The 19,981-nt window shown below is 38.7% G+C and overlaps 2 protein-coding genes across 9 annotated transcripts in view; one reads left to right on the forward strand and one right to left on the reverse strand.

Moving 5' to 3' along the window:
* Positions 1 to 2,392: 2,392 nt before the first annotated feature.
* spmip2 (sperm microtubule inner protein 2) lies at positions 2,393 to 11,790 on the reverse strand. Its single transcript, XM_085383999.1, has 5 exons — positions 11,730 to 11,790; positions 11,105 to 11,334; positions 10,757 to 10,815; positions 3,120 to 3,185; positions 2,393 to 2,486 (listed from the first exon to the last, which is right to left on the reverse strand). Exons 1-5 carry the CDS (start codon positions 11,788 to 11,790, stop codon positions 2,393 to 2,395), a joined length of 510 nt encoding a protein of 169 aa, XP_085240125.1.
* A 1,911-nt stretch (positions 11,791 to 13,701) lies between these two features.
* rapgef2b (Rap guanine nucleotide exchange factor 2b) overlaps positions 13,702 to 19,981 on the forward strand; it is a 109,502-nt gene continuing 103,222 nt past the window's right edge. For all 8 annotated transcript variants that reach the window (XM_085416076.1, XM_085416112.1, XM_085416129.1 and 5 more), the window contains exon 1: positions 13,702 to 14,390. In XM_085416076.1, the coding sequence (XP_085272202.1) occupies positions 14,322 to 14,390 (69 nt within the window). In that variant the 5' untranslated portion in view covers positions 13,702 to 14,321. The remainder of the gene's footprint in view (positions 14,391 to 19,981) is intronic.

Here is a 19,981-nt window from a genome sequence, read left to right on the forward strand (position 1 = left end):
TGGAAGAGAGAAAAAAAAACAACGAGGAGAGGTCCCTGCCTTATGGGGCTGAGTGAGTCTTATAGGCTATCCATTTTGTCCACTGTTTTCGGTGTTTGTCAGATTTCAGTCTCAAAGTGTAAGTCATTTTCTCCATTATATATATGTCCTTGATTACATCAGTCCATTCTTCCAATTTTAAAGGGTCACTTTTCAGCCAGTTTTTTGTTATTACCTTTTTGCTTGACGACAACAACATAATTTTAAACAAGTAATGGTCCTCCTTTCTTACATTTTCCCATATTCCAAAATACATTAATCGTACCTCACACAGCACGTCATACCCCAGCACTTTCTTCATTGTTACTGCAATGCTTTCCCAGTAAGGTTTGATATTTTTACACTTCCAAAACACATGAGAATGATTGGCGTCCCAGTCTCCACATAATCTCCAGCATCGTTGGGGTGTTTTCAGCTGCTCGCTTTTGATATAAGGAGTAATAAAGAACCTAATCACATTTTCCAGCCATATTCTCTCCATCGTCTAGAGCTGGTGGAATTATGCTGTGTGAGACATACGGATCGCCAGTCATCCTCTGACAACTCAAGATGTAATTCAGATTCCCACTTTTGTTTGATATATAATGTTTCATTCCTATTCAAATTTTGCAGGCCATTATATAATTTCGATAAAATTCTTAATGGAGGATTTTTATATGCACCTGTTATTATTTATATTATATGGCTTCCTTCTCTCAAGAGCTTCTTCCTAATTTCTGTATTGTAAAAATGTCTTAATTGAAAATACCTAAATAAATCTGATTTATCCAGTCCAAATTGTCTCTGTAGATTCTCGAAGGATTTGAATGTTTTCCCATCTATTAATGTACACATTGCTGTAATTCCTTTATTGACCCATCTTAAAAATGTACTATCCCATTGTCCACTTTGGAATTTTCAAGAATATGCAGGCCAAATCAGCAATTTACAGTCTTCTATAATTCTATATTTCTTCACTATAATCCACCAGAGTTTAATAGTGAATTCAGTAATGAGATTTGTGTTCGTAGACTGGATAGTTTCTTCTCCCAATCTTGCTTGTGGATGACATGATGAGCAATAATTTATCTCCATATGCTTCCATTTTGAGTTGTAATCCGGTGAACACCAGTAAACAATATATCTCAGCTGGGCTGCATAGAAATATTCCTTGAAATTCAGGAGGGCAAGTCCTCCTTTTTCTTTACTTAATTGGAGTATTTTAAATCTTATTCTTGGCTTTGTCCCTTTCCAAATAAATCTACTAACTAATTTATCCCATCTACCAAATTGTGCATCTGGTATATGGACTGGCAATGAAGTGAATAGATACAGTAGTCAAGGAAGCACATTCATTTTTATTACCTCTATTCTTGAGCTAAGGTCCATGACAAGTGGAGCCCATTTAATCAAATCTTTTTGGATTGTATTACTAATCTTTACACAATTTTCCTCGTATAGTGTACTTATTTCGCTAGTTAGATAGACACCTAAATATTTGATCTTATTTGAATCCCATTTTAATTTATATTTGTTTTGAATATTTTAATGCTTTAATCAACCGAGGAAAGGTCGTGTCAGGATCCTGTAGGTATATAATTATATCATCAGCAAAGAGACCTATTCATTGTTCAATTTTAGAAACTAAAACCCCTTTTAAGTCTGCACTTTGCCGTATATACTGAGCCAAAGGTTCGATATACAGAGCAAAAGGGGCTGGACTCAGGCAGCAACCCTGCCTGGTTCCTCTGAAGAGCTCAAAACTGTCTGTCAGGTCCCCATTTATTTTAACTCTAGCCAATGGCCTGTGGTAAAAGGATTGTACACACTCGATGAAGGTACTGTTAAAGCCCATTCTTTTCAAAACAGCAAAAAGAAATATCCAAGAGACTCTATCAAAGGCCTTTTCAGCATCTAAGCTCACTAAGGCTGTTGGGATTTTCTCTTTATTAACTTCGTTAATTATATGCAATGTGTGTCGTATATTATCTTGTGTCTGTCGCCCCTTAATGAACCCTGTCTGGTCTTCATCCACCAGATCTGGGAGAAATGGCTCTAAGCGTCTTGTGATTATGGATGTAAATAATTTATAATCCACATTTAAGATAGAGATTGGGCGATAAGAGTCACAGTTTTCCTTGTTTTTACCTTCTTCTTCAGGGAGTTTAACGGATGGTGTCATAGTGATTCTCCTACTTGTTGCTGGGAGGTTGTCCAAGTGGGGGTACCCAGAGACAGAGCATAGTGAGTGGACTAATTCAAAGGGACAGGTAGTGTACTGGCTCTTGAGCCCGACAAGGATAATGCTTGGTAGAAGCAGACTATCTGGCAGATTCTGGAAGCACCGACTGGTCCTTTAGTACTGGGAATTAATTCAGATCTGATGAGGAACCGGTATATCTGGCAGCATAATGATGATTGAGCTCTGCCCCAGAGGGAGGAGAAGGAGCTCAACTGACCCTGGCCCTCTACACAGAAGAGGAACAGACTTCAAGGACATCATAACCAGAAAACTATAACAGTAGCTTTATCCATTCTGAAACCAGTTCAGATGTCTGTTTGGGATCATTGTCCTGTTGGACAATTGGACAAGATCCAATATCCAAGTTTCAATGGTCTAGCTCAGGGGTGGGCAATCTCAGTCCACGAGGGCTGGTGTCCCTGCAGGTTTTAGATGTGTCCTCGAACCAACACAGCTGATTTAAATGGATAAATTAGCTCCTCAACATGTCCTGAAGTTCTCCAGAGGCCTGGTAACGAACTAATCATGTGATTCAGGTGAGTTTCCCCAAGGTGAGATCTAAAACCTGCAGGGACACCGGCCCTCGTGGACTGAGATTGCCCACCCCTGGTCTACCTATTGGTTTGAGGTGAATTTGAAAAATTTGGAGCTAGTTTTCTTTTTTCATTATTTCATTCACTTTGCACAATATACCAGAACAACCGGCAACAACCTGTATGTATAATTCTTTAAACTTTGTGGATAAAAAAAAACCTAAAATAAATTGAAACGTGTGCATCCATTTCTGATTTTTAACATTATTAAAGATGTATGGTGTACAATCATTGCCTGTGGTCAGAGTATATACATTTAAACTTACCTTGTGTTTCCAGTCTCATTTGGGCCCTTCACCTTCACTCTTGTCCCTCCTCTGCTATCAGCTGAGCTACAAGATAACAGATGTTAATGGTCAACAGGACCATTGAGCCTAAAAACACTATTTATACTATGGACTTCTCAGATATGCTCTCCGACTCTTAATTTATAGCCATATATCACAAAAATAGCTATTTGCCTGATTGTAGTGCAATTATCATCTTATCATATTAGGTCACACTCATTGGATATATTTGTTTAAAGAGATCAGACAACCACCAGCCATAATATTATATTAAGCTAATATTTAATTCAATCAGCTGAACAAAAAGTCACACTTTGATGTTTGTTTGTTTTTTCATTTCATAATCGTGAATGAAAAAAGAAAACATCATGCTAAAATAATTTACAATTAATTATTTGTTTCTGTTTGCTAGTCTAATCTTCCATCAATTAACAGTCCAAAATCTACTAATTCATTAATGCATAATCCACAGATGAACTTTTAATACACAGTGCAGTTTGATTTATGTGTGCTCATGCATACATTCTCATTTCTTTGTTTTAAAAATACATTTTAAACATATGTGCTGCTATATGGATATGAGATGGCTACTGTATGTTGCCGTATTTAATTTACTTACCAATTCTGCAATTGAATTAAAAAAAATGATTCAAAAAATGATACATGATGCTTTATCATTCTGCTGGCAAAATATTCTTTTTTCTTCCACGCAATAGTTTTGACATGTCACGATAGACAGGGGTAATTTAATCCTGGCTGTTACACTCATATAAATACTGCATGTTTCTCATAAGTTCTTTATTGGATGATTCTAATGTTTAATTGCGTGGGTAGAATCTGCTTCCAGTCATTTCTACAGTGTGATTCGGGTCTTATGTATAAATGATACATTTTAACTTCATAAGAAATTATTTATTTTATGTATCATAACCCTGAAATGTAATAACCACTTAATTAGACCTATGGGGAAAAACTGATCAGACTGTTTTTAACTGGTGATCACATCAAAGATCTCTTCAAAGATTCTCTGAACCAGAAAAGACCTTTTGGAGCCCCCGCATGTTGAAGATTTTGACTCTGCCTTCCACTCTTACTATATGTGGAGTGTTTTGTTTCTTGGAGTGTGCATACATTTTTCTTTTTCAAGTGAACTCAACCGCCACATGGCTTTATGTGGGTGTGAGACTTAGAGCATCCTATTGCAACGATGATATTGCCTGAAAATTGCAGCTGACCCCAAGAAATTGATGTCTGTGTGGCTTGTTATAGAAAAATTGGTGTTTTCTCTTACAGTAAACAATCTGTACCGTTATCTACACCAGATATAAGGATGTGATCGTTTTTGCTATAGAGACAGATTACCAGGTGCTGCTCAAATAAGAATCAAAAGTCTATATCTGTGACACTCTAAGAAGGGAGCGGGACCTCTGATAAACAATACTAAACCTGTGATTACTGTTATTTTCTGGATGGAACCCTCCGTTAGACAAGTTTTTATGCCTGAAGCAGATTGTCAGAACTTTTGCAGAGAAACTTATTTAAAGCTCTCTATCCCAGATTACACTGTGAAGGATGTTCATAAATTCATTGTGCATTACAGTGAGTAAAGGCGTACATTGCTATAATAAAAGAACAGTTTTTCCCGCAAGATTCTTTTAAGCTCAAGATTGTGAAAAGTGTAACCTTTTCACAAGCTTTTTAATCAAACGTTAACAGTGAGGTCCTTCATTCTAAGAGTGAGATGTCATTTCCTTTTACTCAGATTGTCGCTGTTTCATGTATATTATTATTTCTGAAAATAGCATTTTCTGTCATTTTAACAGAAAATCACATGTAGGCAGTGCTGGGAAGGTTACTTTTAAAATGTATTCCACTACAGATTACAGAATATATGCCCCAAAATGTATTTTGTAATGTATTCCGTTACGTTACTCAATAAGAGTATTTGGATAACTTAAGATATTATCATGCTGTTTACAACTACATGAATATGATTTATTACTATTACTGAAGGTCCGCGGCTCCGAAACGTAGTAAAGGGACCTCTGGCTAATACTTCAGGTTCCGTGTCGGGCTCGTAGCCGAAAAATAGCTTTACTTTGTTGTCTGGGTCAACTTTGCTAGCGAGAGACAGAGAGAGGCTCTCTCCTTGGAGAGGCTGCTCCAACGGAACTTATTGTTTCGGAGAGAAACACGAACACGGTGTACAGTCGAGTCTTAATAGCTTACTTACAACTGGGCTGGTCAGGCACTCTTCTTGGCTGCAGTGGTTATTATTATATTTACATGCTTCCAGCTCCCGTTTCTGCTCGATGACAACTCGTAGTTTTCCACTCTCCTTTTTCTCCCTCCTCGCGCTCACAGACACATAACGGGTATAACTTTTCAGACCTGAATCTCACTGAACCTGAAAAGAGAGTATTAGCCAAAGGACTCAATTTTGCCATTTCTCCGCAACAGTTGCCCATAGTGGACCTTATCACAGCCACAGAAACCGCCATACGGATTAATAAATTATCACAGACAGAAGCAGAGCAAATCAGGATGAAAGTCTCGGCCACCCTCTCCAGTGCCAAAGTCCCTCCGTCCAACCTCACAATACAAGAAAAGAAGGCCGTCGCTTCCCTGAGCAAAGACCACAACATCACTGTTTTACCAACTGATAAGGGAAGATGCACCATGGTCCTAAACATTACAGATTACCACACAAAGATCACTACTCTCCTCAGTGACAACAATACCTACGAAGCGTTAAAGCGAGACCCCACAAGCAGCTACAAAAAGAAAGTTATAACTTGCCTTCAGGACCTTGAAAAGGACAAAATCATTGACCGCCTTACATATCACCGCTTTTACCCAGGGGATGCCATACCCTGCATTTACGGACTTCCTAAAATCCACAAGGAAGCTGTCCCACTCAGACCCATAGTCAGTAGCATAAACTCAGCCACTTATAACATGGCAAAACACCTTGCTACCATCCTTGCCCCTCTTGTGGGGAACACCCCACACACATCAAGAACTCCACCGACTTCACCGAAAAGGTCCAGAAACTTACCCTGGACCCAGATGAAACCATGGTGTCCTTTGATGTAGTCTCTCTCTTCACTTGCATACCCACCACGGAGGCAGCGGAGACTGTCAGGAAACGACTTGGAAGACAGGACCAACTTCACACCCGATCAGATTTGCACATTGTTAGACCTCTGCCTCACCACAACATACTTTAAATACAACGAAGGCTTCTACAGACAAAAACATGGCTGTGCCATGGGCTCCCCCGTGTCATCTATTGTAGCCAACCTTTACATGGAGGAAGTGGAAAGAAAGGCTCTTGGCTCTTTCAAAGGAAGAGTACCCAGCTACTGGTACAGATATGTGGACGACACCTGGGTCAAAATCAAGACACAAGAAGTGGAATCCTTCACTGCGCACATTAACTCTGTGGATAAGAACATCAAGTTCACCAGGGAAGACACAAAGGACAACTTTTTGCCTTTCCGTGGCGATCGTGGCTCAAGAGTTGGGAGCTCACCTTGTAATCGGAAGGTTGCCGGTTCGAGCCCCGGCTTGGACAGTCTCGGTCGTTGTGTCCTTGGGCAAGACACTTGACCCGTTGCCTACTGGTGGTGGTCAGAGGGCCCGGTGGCGCCAGTGTCCGGCAGCCTCGCCTCTCAGTGCGCGCCAGGGTGGCTGTGGCTACAATGTAGCTTGCCATCACCAGTGTGTGAATGGGTGGATGACTGGATATGTAAAGCACTTTGGGGTACTTAAGGACTAGTAAAGCGCTATATAAATACAGGCCATTTACCATTTTTCCTGGACTGCGCTGTGCACATTGCACACATTGAAGAGAATGGCAACCTCAGCATCGAGGTTTACCGGAAGCCCACACACACGGACCAGTACCTCCTCTTTGACTCCCATCACCATCTGGAACACAAACTTGGAGTAATTAGGACCCTACACCACCGGGCAGAACATGTTCCCTCTAAGCCTGAAGGGAAAAAGAAGGAACACACACATGTAAAGGAAGCACTCAAACAAAACCCAAACAGTCCTGACCCGCCACAATATGAAACAGGAAAATACCGCCGTGTAATCCATTTATTTCAACAAAGTAACTGTATTCTAAATACCACCTTTTTAAACGGTAACTGTAACGGAATACAGTTACTCATATTTTGTATTTTAAATACGTAACTGTGGTAAATGTATTCTGTTACTCCCCAACACTGCATGTAGGCCATTGATTTTCCCTAATAAAACCACTTTTACATCACATACAGCTTCAAAAAGAACATATTATTTGTTACAAAAACATGTGCAGGCTTGAGGTTTGAGGCAGGAGACTAATAGTTAAAGTGGTTGACTTTAACTCCTATTAAATCCCTGGGGAGTCGTTTTTGTCACTGCACAGGATGTTCATATGAAAATATTTTTTTATTAAAGGGTGAAATTTTAAAAAGTAGGATGGTGAAAAATAATAATTTTCTAAAGAAAGAATAAAAATAGTTCATATTTTGAACTTCTAGCAGTATAAAGATGAAATTATAAAATGAGAAAATTACTTTGAAGCAACATTTACATGTAATGGTTGGGAGCTGTTGGAGCCTCATGGAAGGTCACTAGCACAATTTTCTGTATTAAATGAGTTAGTTCACATTTATAGATGTGCCAGTTCTCAGACTGTCAGCCTTAGGAAAAATAAAAGCATGCCCTTCTTTTCAGAATTTAACTGGTGCATGCCTGAACCAACATGTTGTTGTAATTAAAACTCTATTTCTGTATTATATACAGTCTGTGGCTTGGACTATGCACATTTCCAGTGTGCAGTGCTATAGCAAAGCCTGACTCTGAAGTGATAATTTCTCCTCGAACAACCACCTACAAATATTTCATGCATGTCACATATTTTACTGAAAGGATTCTTCAAGGAAGGGATTAGTAGCTGCATGCACAGCCGAGAGAAGCTTTTTGAGCTGCATCAATGGTCATAAATGTGATCAGCTGTGTCTTGCACTCTGCATTTTGACATATTGTTTGCTGGCTTTGCAAATCATTTAGCATATCAAATTCTCCTTTAAACGAGATCTTTAACTTACTTTGCCCCCTCTCATCTCCTAGAGCTTGTGTCTTTTTGAAGCTTCTGAAAACATGCCACCTTATCTCTTGTTTTTGTTTTATGTTTTTTTTTTTTATTAAAACTTTCAAATATAATTTTTAGTACATTTTACTGGTCTGCTGTATTCTTCTACAATGGCTCCTTTAAGAAGTTGTGAGTTCATGTCTGAGGTTCCTAATGTGTCCTCACTCCACTCCCTGGGCAGATGTATAGTCTCGATTTGTTTTTATGTTATAGTTTATGTTTTCTCTTACTGGTTGGCAGATTTCGGAAAACTAGCTATCAGACATTTCTGAGGGATTATGAGCTGTGGAAGGAACAATTTCCATAAATGTGCACATTTCATAGTTGGAATGATCATTTCAACATTACATTTTTTTTTTCCAATGAAGGAGGGAAAATCTGGGTGGCTCCAGTGGCTGATCAGATGGATGCTGTTCAGCTAGTTTTTACAATATTACAGTTTCTTTGTAAGTATTTTCCAGATTTGGAATGGCTTTCCATTATATATGAATAATATTTCCTTGCTGAAATCAAAAGTGTCATTTGGCTTAGCCTCTTAATGTGTGTCTGTCTGTTCCCAGCTTGTCATTAAGATATCACGACACAGTGGTTTTGTTTTTCCTTTGTTGTTTCTCATTCTTGACTTAATGTATTCATCTTTGCTTTGTGCTTTTTTGTGTGCCTTCCCATCTGGTTTACAGAGTCCTGTCTATCCTGCATTTGTAGCTTTTATTGGCTTTCTTGTGGGAAAACAATATATTCAGGAACAACAGACTGATTTTCTAAGATGGTGAAAAATATTTGTGTGAATGACGCCTGCAACAAGAATAAAAATCTACAGCCTTGTCAATCGTGTCTCATACTGGTCCCAGGAAACTGCGATGTTTCAGACCAGAAAGCAAAACTGTTCTGAACAAAGGAAAAATCATGAAACATCCACATGGATGACAAAGTGAAGAAGAAAATCAATACAAAACATCCTTGTAATGGCTAGAAAAGTAGCTGCCAGATTTGTACAATGCTGTGCTGATACAGAAACTGCAATAGATACATACATATATATATAAAAAAACATAATATAGGCTTAATTTACTCATATTTTAAAGGGAATTACAGGTGACAGTAGTTGGGGCTTTCCAACTGTACTCTTTAATACAGTTTTTCTCATATTACACTGTTATTCAAATATATTGTCCTGTTTTTTAATATTAACCACTGCCATCATGCCACTAAAACTCTCCTGTAAATACTGAACTGATGGCTATGCCATAGTCTAATTCTCTGCATTTATTACGTCTAGCAAACTGTTTAGATGCTTTAATCAATCATATATCGTTAGCTTCATAGCATAAGTGCCTAAGTCATTGACTTAGTCAAATGACTTAGGCACTTATGCTATGAAGCTAACGATATTCAAACTGGGCCTTTCACAAAGATGAGATGACCTACTTTGAGGCACTGCACAGCATTTTTATTCCTCAGTCTCATTAATAAAGATGATGTCCCACATTTTAATGGCCATTAGTTTACAAAAGCCCACAGTGGGAGACATGCACTTTTTAAGGTCTTGCTTTATCCCATTAAACATATGAAAACAGAAAAAAATCACATGGTCCTTTGCAGGTGTTAAAATTAGGTAAATGCAGCCTCAAATCAACAAAATACATGCAATTGTTGGTGTTGGTCAATTAAAGAAGAGCTATGTGATCATTAACCAAAAAATTGAAGCCATCATTTAGCAGTGAGAAAGATTATTTACATGTAGCGATCAATTGTCAAGCATGGTAGTGGAGGGGTGATGATTTGGGCTTGTTTTGCAGCAGCAGAACCTGAACACCTTGCCGTCTGGGAGTAAGCCTTGAATTGCCAAAGTATTCTAGTCATTTTGATCCTGAGCGGATAAGAGAAAATTCATTTTTTAAATTCCTTTTTAACACATTAAGTTTTTGCTATAGTTACTTTTTTATTTATTTACCACAAAGTAAAATATGGTGTCCTGTAATGTGACATTCAGTCATTTCAGTCTACCCTTCAGTATTAGTAACGTGTCCCACACAAACCAACTCCTTGCACCACATTTAGTTTGCTGAGATCTGGTCACCCTACTTTTATGGTTGTAGCAGATCTACAGGATTCTGTTCACTGTTTTGGCTCTTAAATAGTTGATTATCTACTGTACCAATAAATATAATTTTAAGCCAGTTAATTCAAAGATGTTGAATTTTTGATACGGCGCTGAAGAATAACATAAACCTCCTGTTTGTTTTTATGACGTCTGTGTGTCTGTTTATGTCTGGCCTACTTCTTTTACAGAGCTTGGGGAGCTGCATGCTCCTGATGAAGTGGAAGTGTTACATTATGAATGTGGAGGTAGATAACTTACAATCACTCAACACAGTGCAAACCTGAGATGTTCTCACGTATCCACATAACAAAGCACACATGTGTGATAGCTCTCTGAGCAAAGGGAAAAGGCATTCTATCTTACTTTGTGCTCTGAAACTTTTGAGTGACTCTGTTCTCCAACGATGCCCGTATGTCTGTTTTCTGTTAAAAAAATAATGAAGATTAATGTAATATTTTTTGAACGTGTATATGATTCAATTTATAAATTGATCACAATGAAGACTGTGTGAAAAATATTCATTAATGGTTAAAAATATGCGACTTAACAAAAATATAGCAATAAATATTTATGATGTCACAAGGCTGATAAATCATCTGTCCATCAGTTTCTCAAAGTTAAATCTCAATGTGACTTTGTGGCACATTAACAGAAGATGCTGCCTCTGCTTATTCATTTGCATAAGCCGCACACGGTAGATTTTAGTTGCACCTTAATTTGCATATTGCTGAGCAGCGTCCCACTGTTTAACAGCTGGTTATATTGCCATCCCCAGCCCACCTCCCCCACATAGCTCTGCCTGGGAATGGGTGGGAGGGCATCTGGTGGAGCTCGGCACAGGTAACTGAGGTCACCTGTGGCCTCAGGTGATGTGGCACCCACACCGATGTACCGGGTAAAGTAATTGGATCTTGGCCTATAGTCTCTGATTCCATCTGGACCTGGTGAGTGGATAAAGCAGGTAAAAAAAAAAAAAAAAATACAAACAAACTCAAAGCTTTTATTCACAGCTTTAATAAACTTAAGTACCATAAAAATGTAGTCTATATTCAACTTAAGGTGATTTAATAAATATTATTATATTATACACAAACACAGACAGGCACAAATAGTCAGTTTGGTTCAGGTTATAGTGCCATCATGTGTCCAGTTGCAGCTATATTTGCTTGGACATACTTTCTTATTAATTCCAACACACTCACACTCATAAAGTATTATAGATATGGCAGCAGAGACATTGCTTCAGCTCTAATTTTAACTTCATAATTTGATCCCCCAGAACTTTAGTGAGTTGAAGAAACTAATAAAAGCATCTTCTCTGCATACATCGGCCTACCTGTAAAAATCATCCTCTGTCCATACTGTGGCTGTCCTGCAGTTGTTTCACTGTTTTGCATAATTTCTCTTCCTGTTATGTTTGGACTAGTTGCAGACTAGATACACCTAGATAATGGCCACCCATGGGTGATAACATGAGCCCAGCAGTCTGCTCTGTCCTCAGGGCCATGGCTGGTTGTCATGGAATCATTACTTGTATCCTAGTTACAGCCTAAAAGCAGATTATACTTTAAGTGTTGAACTATGCCCATTCACTCCTTTATTTATATGAAGTATTTATGTATTTATTTATGTCAAGCCCTGTAAAATTAAGTAAAATATATCCTGTCCCTGGTTATAAGTAAATTAATTGTTATTTACTAAGTACATTAAAAAGCAGCTTTCCATTTGCTGCATAATAAAAACAAAACCTTGTTGATGAAGCAATGAAATACCAAATGAAAAGAGAATAGTTATTAAGCACATAGCAACCACGCAAACAGCAGAGATAAACAAACTGCAAATAACAGAGTGAAAAGCCAATTACACAATGAAATGAAATGAATGAATGAATGAATAAATAAATGTATTCATTTATTCGGAAACTCAATGAAACTACCAACCATGAATGCAAAAATAACAGGGTATCAAGTGGACTTGAAAAAGTCTTTACAGTTTGATTTAATATGAAAAGAAAAACTGTTTCAGAATCTTTGTAAAGCAAATGAAAAAGTCCACTCCACGTGAGCGGGGAACTGAAAAAGAGCAGATAATAATCTAAGTTACGCCAAGGCAGAAAAGTTTTGTAAAGCTTAAATGTTAAGGGCTTACTAATCAAGCCAGAATCTTGAAAAAGCTTGACCCCATGTACAAGGAGTTACAGTAATCCAATTGTAAAGCATAAAAACCACTTTCCTCAGACTATTAACAGAGCGAAGGAACTCTTAAGGAAACTTTTCACAATTCATTGATCAAGGCAGCTAAACATCCTTGTTGGTGAACACAGACAGTCTGCTGTAAATGAGAGGTAAAACTATGTTTCATCAGCATAACAGTGATGCCATATTATATTTTTCAAAGATGGATACAAAGGGGAGGGAAATGGAAAATATAAAAGTGGCCCCAACACAGACCCCTGGGGGATAACACATTTAATAGGGTAAGATGTCCCATCTGACACTGGAGTACAACCATAACCTGCAGATCAGCTTTGGCCTGAAATTGACAGAAAAATGTTTTGTCTTCTGGATTTTGGTCTAAACAAGACTTTAATTTTGAAGGATGTTGGAGTGAATAACCTAGGTAGCAACTCAGTCTTCAGGGTGTGTGCTAGATTTCATCAATAAGGGTGGTACAGCTGCTTGTTTAAAACAGGAAGGAAACACTGCATTGATCAAATAACAATGAATTATACACCAAGGTTCATATTTTCGTATTTTCTCACAGCTGTAATCCCTCATTGAGCCACTTGGTGGAGCCAAAGCATAATTTTTTGCCACATTACGCCCTCCGTTCCCTTTTTTGTTAAATGGACTCGCCCATGATTAGCCGCCTCCTTGTGACAATAATCTCTGTCAAGTGAAATACAACAACAGCCAGACAGGAAATGCCACGGTGGTCCCTTCAAAACAGAACAGCACGATTTCTTAACCAAAGCGGACTTGTAGGGAAAATAATAACCTTGTTCAAAAACCTGCACGTTTAAAGAAGAAACTAAAATATTTCTCTATAACAGCTTACTATATTGATATAGGTGGACTCGACTGATTTTCTTTCTTTAAAAACGGTCATAAACAAAGGTAATTTTTGCATTGAAGCCTTGCATAAAAGTGAGGAAAATGATGCAAAACACACCCAAATGCATATTTATTTATGTATATTTTGCCTAAAATTTCCACAGCCTTCATTGTCTTTTTATTAGCGTCATTTGGGGGTATTATTTTGAAAGGTTGTAAGTAACGTCCACTGGTAACTCCGCTGGTCTTTATGCTCTCGGTATGTCAGTCACCATGGTGGCATACAACAGAGCAGAGCGGCGGCGGCTCTATCTTGACTTTTAGCTCCATCAAAATGCAAACATAGTAGATTTTCTCAGTGAGAGGACGGGAGTCTTCCTCTGATAATGGGCGTGAGCTGGTTGCTGACGGGTTAGCCGCTTGCTATTTCCTCACTTTTTTGTTTGCTGGATCCTTACATGGAATTTCTCCCCCGTCGCTAGCAGAGCAGAATGCTGAAGAGACAAGGAATGGCTTTAATGAACGCTGGCTTGAATAAAGGGACAACACTTTCTACGCTAAGAAAATAACTCTTAAGAGGGGGAGTTTGACCGGCGCTTTTAAAGGAAGTTTCCTCCCCGGTGGGGACCGGTGTTGGCAGCCGGATTCGGCACGGGCAGCAGAAAGACAGACACTCTGAGGAGACTGCTCGGCTGTCTGGCTCCAGTCGTGGCCTGGCTCAGGGCACTCCCAGCTTACCCGCTAGCATCTGAGCACAGGCGACGAGAATAAAGCAAGACAATAGGGGGACTTGTTTTGTATATATCCTGCCCCTGGATAGAGGTAATTTTAAGGATAAGGAATTCCACATCCTCTAGACGGCTTCTTCCAAAACAATGGCGTCTTACGTGGATAACAGCTTTCGGCAGGCTGTGATGAAGAATCCGGCTGAACGGACGCAACAGGTCAGAAGAAATTATTCATTGCATGTTGTTGCTAATTGGATTTTCATGGAAATTAGTAGCCTCCGCCGTTTTTTGTCACTTTGTTGCAACATTTGAGCATTGCAACATTTTAAAGTGTAACAGTTAAACAGTGTTTCTGAGTGCAACTGTTGCCATTCAGCTCGTCTCAGCGGCTACATCCCGCTAAGCCCTCTATCAGCAGAGATAATCAAGGCTACTTAATGTAACAGGAGCTGCGGCCATTGGTGGAACTCTAACCCGCCTGTGGCGTATAGCATCGCTCTGTGTATTGTGGTTTTACATCTCTGCAAGTCGCAAACGTCGTCTCTTGCAAAACTGATTTTTTTTTGCATGCAACAAAATCCAAATAATAAGGGTGGCAGAGATATATGTAAGGGTTTTTAAAAGAGAATAACACAAAGGAGACAAAGAAAAGGGCAAGGGAGCCCAGAGGAAATCCGTTTGATCAGAAATGAATAGGATGTAGAAAATCTGTGATTGGGCGGAAAGTCAGACAGCACACTGCCCTGATGCAGATGGTGCACATGAAAAGTTTAAACAATGTTACAGTAGGGAAGGAAGTATTCAGACTAAGAACATATGTAAAATGCATTATCCTCTACTGTAATATTACAAAGGTTTAGCCTTAAAATAGTAAATAAAACATGTTTGTGCTGAATCATATACACTTTTTTAAATTGATGCATTAATGCGTAAATCACACTAACATTGCAGGTGGAGATGCAGCATTAGCGCTATAATAATAATTTAAAAAACACCAACATGGTATAGTAATAGATTTATTTTTAAAACGAACGAAAGATGCATCCAAAATAACTTACAAATACTTAAGTGAGATGGAAGTACATTGAGGGCCAGTGCCGCCCCATACCTACTCTACAGGCACATCCCTGTATGAAAGTCAAGGACAAGAGGCTAATCCACAGATAGCGCGTGGACGATACTGGGCTGTAAATTTGGACATTACCCCGGTTTATGGTAGACGTTGACAGACTAATGCTTCTGATGACTATCCTATAGGTTACTTTTGATACCGCTTCACCGACTAGTAGTAGTGGTCCATTAATGTTTTGTCACACAGTTTCTGTGGTGGGAATGGACAGACATTGGTGCTTTTCTTGTCCTGCAGTTAAAATCAGGAGGAAAAAAAATCTTCCAAACAGTTCCCTGCTACTTGTGTCTAAAGCTCAGTACTGTTACGTTTTTGTCCTACCTCTGAGAAGTTTGTAGTGCAATCCATATCCTGCCTGAACATGCAAATCCTGTGGGCTGTGGTTGTGACCCTTTGAGCTGCACATGCTTGTACACACCCAGGCTGGTAAGGTATCAGATATAGGACGTTATGCTTTGCATTTTTGCAGAGATCAAATATAAATCCAGTTTGGCTGTGAAGCTGAAATCATTTCATTTGAGCCGTCTCCACGGCTCCGGTGCCAAAAGCTTTACACATAATGGACAATCGATAGTCCATCACTTGAACCAGAGAGCTACAGTTAGTGGCACAGCCTCTGCCCATGTCTGTCTGACATTAAGGAAACAATTATGGTGTCACTGGTGTCACATTAACTGCCCTAGGCTCATGGTCTTTACAGCTTTATGCAAGTTGTAATTTGTATGGGTGACAGATGCCAACATGGTGATGGAAACTGGATAAAGAATTTGGCTTGTCTCACTAGCAGCTGTGCTCATCTAAGATTGGTTTGTTACCATTTAATGATAAGCATTTATTATTGATCAGTATATTTTGAATTAACTCTCTTGTCTGTAAAGAAATGCTTCACATTTTTGAGAAGCTTTAATTTAAAAATTTGTGTCAATCTATTTTTTCTTCTGAAAAATTTCTCAGGAAACGAAAACAAAAACATTTTTCCTATATCTGGCATCCTCTCAAGATCTATGTCTAAAGCATAACCCGCCTCAACTTGCAACCCCACCTGTAAGAATTTACATTAGCATAGCTTTATTTATGGCCATCTCAAAGGGCTGTTTATGAGGCAGTCCTAACTTGCCAAGAGTATGTGAGAAGATATTAAGCACTTGGAATTTCTTGGCTTGAAAAGTGTCAGATTAAAATACTTCAATAAAATATGACCTTCTGGAAGACTCTGTAAAATGATAATAAAAAAGAAATCAGTGGTATGGCTCTGGTCCTTGAGCACTTTGGAGCCACGGTATCAAATCATGCTGTGTAAGTATGCAAACATTTCATCCCAGAGGGCTTTACTGTAGGAAGTCTCTGCACTTCTGAGTGAGTGAGTGACAGGTTGGAAGGAGGAAAATGCTTCCCAGATCCCATAGGTCATTGCAATGAAGAAAAATGAACAGCAAGGCTGACTAGGGCAATTTTAACAGCGACTGTGATTGAGAATGATGGTGTCATTTGGGACATTGTAACAGGATTTGAATGCATCCATGTTGTTTTACAGTTACAGAGAAGTCCAAAGGAATAAAAGCTCCTGGAAAGCCTCTGCTTTTTCTGCAGAAACCACTATATGGAAATCTTATGACTCTGCAGCTACATTGTCATTGTTTTTCTGTACCAGCACCTTTCCCAAGTGTTCCTTTCAAATGTCTCGGGACTGTGCTGGCTCACGCAGTTTATCCTAATGGTGTTGGCAGGACCTCTCTGTCAGGATTAGCCACCAGTTAGAGGGATCTGTCTTTATCGCTCATGACTCGCCACACAGTCGGATTTGACCTATAGCATACGGCAGGTTAAATAGCTGACCACTTGACAGGTAGTGTTCTGGCCGGCACTGTTGCTCTCTGTCCTTTGCACAATTTATTTATATATATTTTTGCACTGTAAAGGGAAGGAAGAGCCCTGAATTTTTGACATTTAAGGTCAAAGAATAATCAAGAGGGAAGGAGATGGAGGACAAGGATGCATTTTTCTCTCTGAAGCATTGCTTTTTTTCCAGCAGTGACATAAATTAAGATAATATGACATGGATATTTGATCTGTGATATCTTTTTTTTAATCTGATATCTTTTATATACAAATTCAAACCTATGCTACACAGAGAATTACTTCCCTTCAGTTAAAGCACTGTTTCTGAAACTCGCGTTGTTTTTCTGAGACTTGCTCCCAGTGGCACTGTTGTGTTGTTTCCGTTAGTTCTGTTCATATGATCCTAACTTTTCTCCCAATCCAGGCATTTTGATTTAGTTCTGTTGTTGACGGATTTCCTTTACACACTATAAAATGCGGGTTTGTCTGTGGTTTTACTGCTTTAGTTCATGACTGTCTGTTATTTTTTGATCTCTGTACAAATGACAGCGAGCCAGCTTCAGGAGAGATACTGATGTGTAAGTCTTTGAGGACAAAGGCATACATGCTTGGCTAATTAGCTCAATTTTAATATTCCATTCATTATCATTGTGTTATTTAATTTTTTTGCCCAGTATATTCTAACAAATACGCACACCATCACTCAGTTATTGTAAGACTTTCAAACATTTTCTTCTTTAGTTTTATTCCTAAATATTTTGACCTTTAAATAAGAAGTGAGATTTTCATTTGTTTATAAAGTTCTGTTATGTTTTTGTTTAAATTGAACAAAATCTTCAAGAGCAAACTTCATTTAAGTGGATTCAGTGTCTCTGTTTGGCCACTTAAAATGGGTTATAAATGCAGTGAAATTAGCTGGGTTGAAGATTTAGAAAGACAGCTTGCACAGACTGAAAATGAATTAATGAGTGATATCACTTCATTTAGTTTTGCTGGAACCAAAATGTGCACATACTTGTCTTTCTGTGGTGCGCAGTTGTGGCTCTGGTTTATTTTCAGCAAGTAGATGGATGCAGGACTGACATCTCTCCTCTTGTTTAGCCAGGTGGCAAAGCTAAAGGCCACAAACAACAGTCCTCTGCTGTTGTGACCCCGTTTCGCAGTCACATAGCTGGAAGGACACGCTGCCTACTTTGCATTGTTTCCACATATTCTGGATCAGCATAAGAGATCAGAGAAGACCTGCAGTGACCTTATAAGAGACACTAGGGGGAAGATGGATGAATTTGGGTGAATGTAATGGCCATTATTTAGCCTCGCAAATTGCAGTTAGTAAGGTAAAGAACCAGTCAATCCAGTCCAAACATCTTCAGTGTTTCTGATTGTAAAATAGTCCAGTCACTAGTTTAGAATGTGTTATGATCTTGAATGTGTACATTTATGATCGATTGCTTTGCAAGTACAAACAGTAGTTTTAAAAAAAAAAAAAATTTCTTTTTGATGCAGCAAAGCTTTTACCACTTTAACCAGTTTACCTATGGCTGATTATAAAAGCATTTGCCAGACTGCAAAATGACTAATATGGACAAACCCACCCTGGCGCTCAGCATCCTGCTTAGCGCAGTCAGGAAGAGGAAAGTCGTCAGGATGCTTTTAGAGGAGGAAGAATGTCTGAGAACCACAAAGCTTTGTTTTTATTTTTTTGAAGTGTGGTGTTGTTTTCTAGCTACCTTTCTATTTTTGTAACGATGTCAGAATTATGGAAACATCAATTTAAATCCCAATCACTGGTTGAAAAACAAGGATGAACTTCTGTAGTGTTTTTTTCCCCTTCGATTTCTTATATGCAGAAGTTTTAATGGTGCAATCTTCCTAGGCAGCACAAGGTTTCCTAATTCTCCAAACCTCCAGTCTGTCCTGTATATTTAGGTGCTGCTTGCCTTGGCGTTTGCAGGCACTCTGCAGCAGTAACCCTGTAGAAGTAAAGTGATGTCACATGTTATTCTTGTGTTGAAAGCGGAGACTGCATACAGACTGAAGTGGTTACACACACCGCGGTCTCAGTGACGTACATTTCCCAGTTTAAATACAGGGGATGATTTCAGGAAGGACTGGGGGGGGGGACCTCCCAACATATGATGCATTCAAAGAAGACCGGCACAGTTTCTTACTCACTTATTTAAATCATACGTGCACATCTTTTTTTTTTCCTTTCCCCATTAGTTTTTTTTTTTTTTTTTTTACGATGTTGCGATGGCACTAAAGCATAGCGTTGTCTGCTGGTAGGTAGACTCATAAAAGCTATTGAATATATCATAAAAGACTTAAATCTCATGACTGTAGAGGATGCTGCTGATGAAAAAGTTTGATCTTATAACCCGTTTTACTGCAAGAAGATGACATTTATAGATGTTATACAGTCCATTGGTCATATAAATGTCTGATATCGTAATTGAATACAAGGCAGGCATGTTTTACATTCCTGAGGCGGTTTTACTTACTGGAATACACCAGGATGTTTGTGTAGCCCTGCGTGCCAGTTACTCCCTAAAATCTAATAATGAAAATGGCAATCCAGAGTAGTTTGTTTAAATGCACCACAAAGGTTGAAACAAATTAAGCACACAACAGCTTTGACTATTCTATAAAGCATCATAGCTAAAGCTCTTCAGCTTTTGGGTAATAGGGGTGTATTTCTACAATAAAAATATGCGAACATGTAAAATACTGTTAGGGATGTATAAATGAATCCTGTAAGAAATGCTTGACATTAATTAGGGTGATGATTGTATTCCAGCTGTGATAATATGTGAAGTCATTTAAATTTTTGTGTATTCTC

This window comes from Rhamphochromis longiceps, linkage group LG2 (genome assembly GCF_057381845.1).
Source record: "Rhamphochromis longiceps isolate RC_006_pf linkage group LG2, R_longiceps_female_GT1.1, whole genome shotgun sequence".
Taxonomy (NCBI): Eukaryota; Metazoa; Chordata; class Actinopteri; order Cichliformes; family Cichlidae; genus Rhamphochromis; species Rhamphochromis longiceps.

Coding starts and splice junctions, on each gene's coding strand:
- spmip2 (XM_085383999.1), bottom strand. CDS start 11,790: ATGCAAAACAGTGAAACAACTGCAGGACAGCCACAGTATGGACAGAGG. Junction 3,186..10,756: donor CAAAAGTTTCAGAGCACAAA/GTAAGATAGAAT, acceptor GTTATCTTGTAG/CTCAGCTGATAGCAGAGGAG. Junction 2,487..3,119: donor AATGAGACTGGAAACACAAG/GTAAGTTTAAAT, acceptor TCTTCTGTGTAG/AGGGCCAGGGTCAGTTGAGC.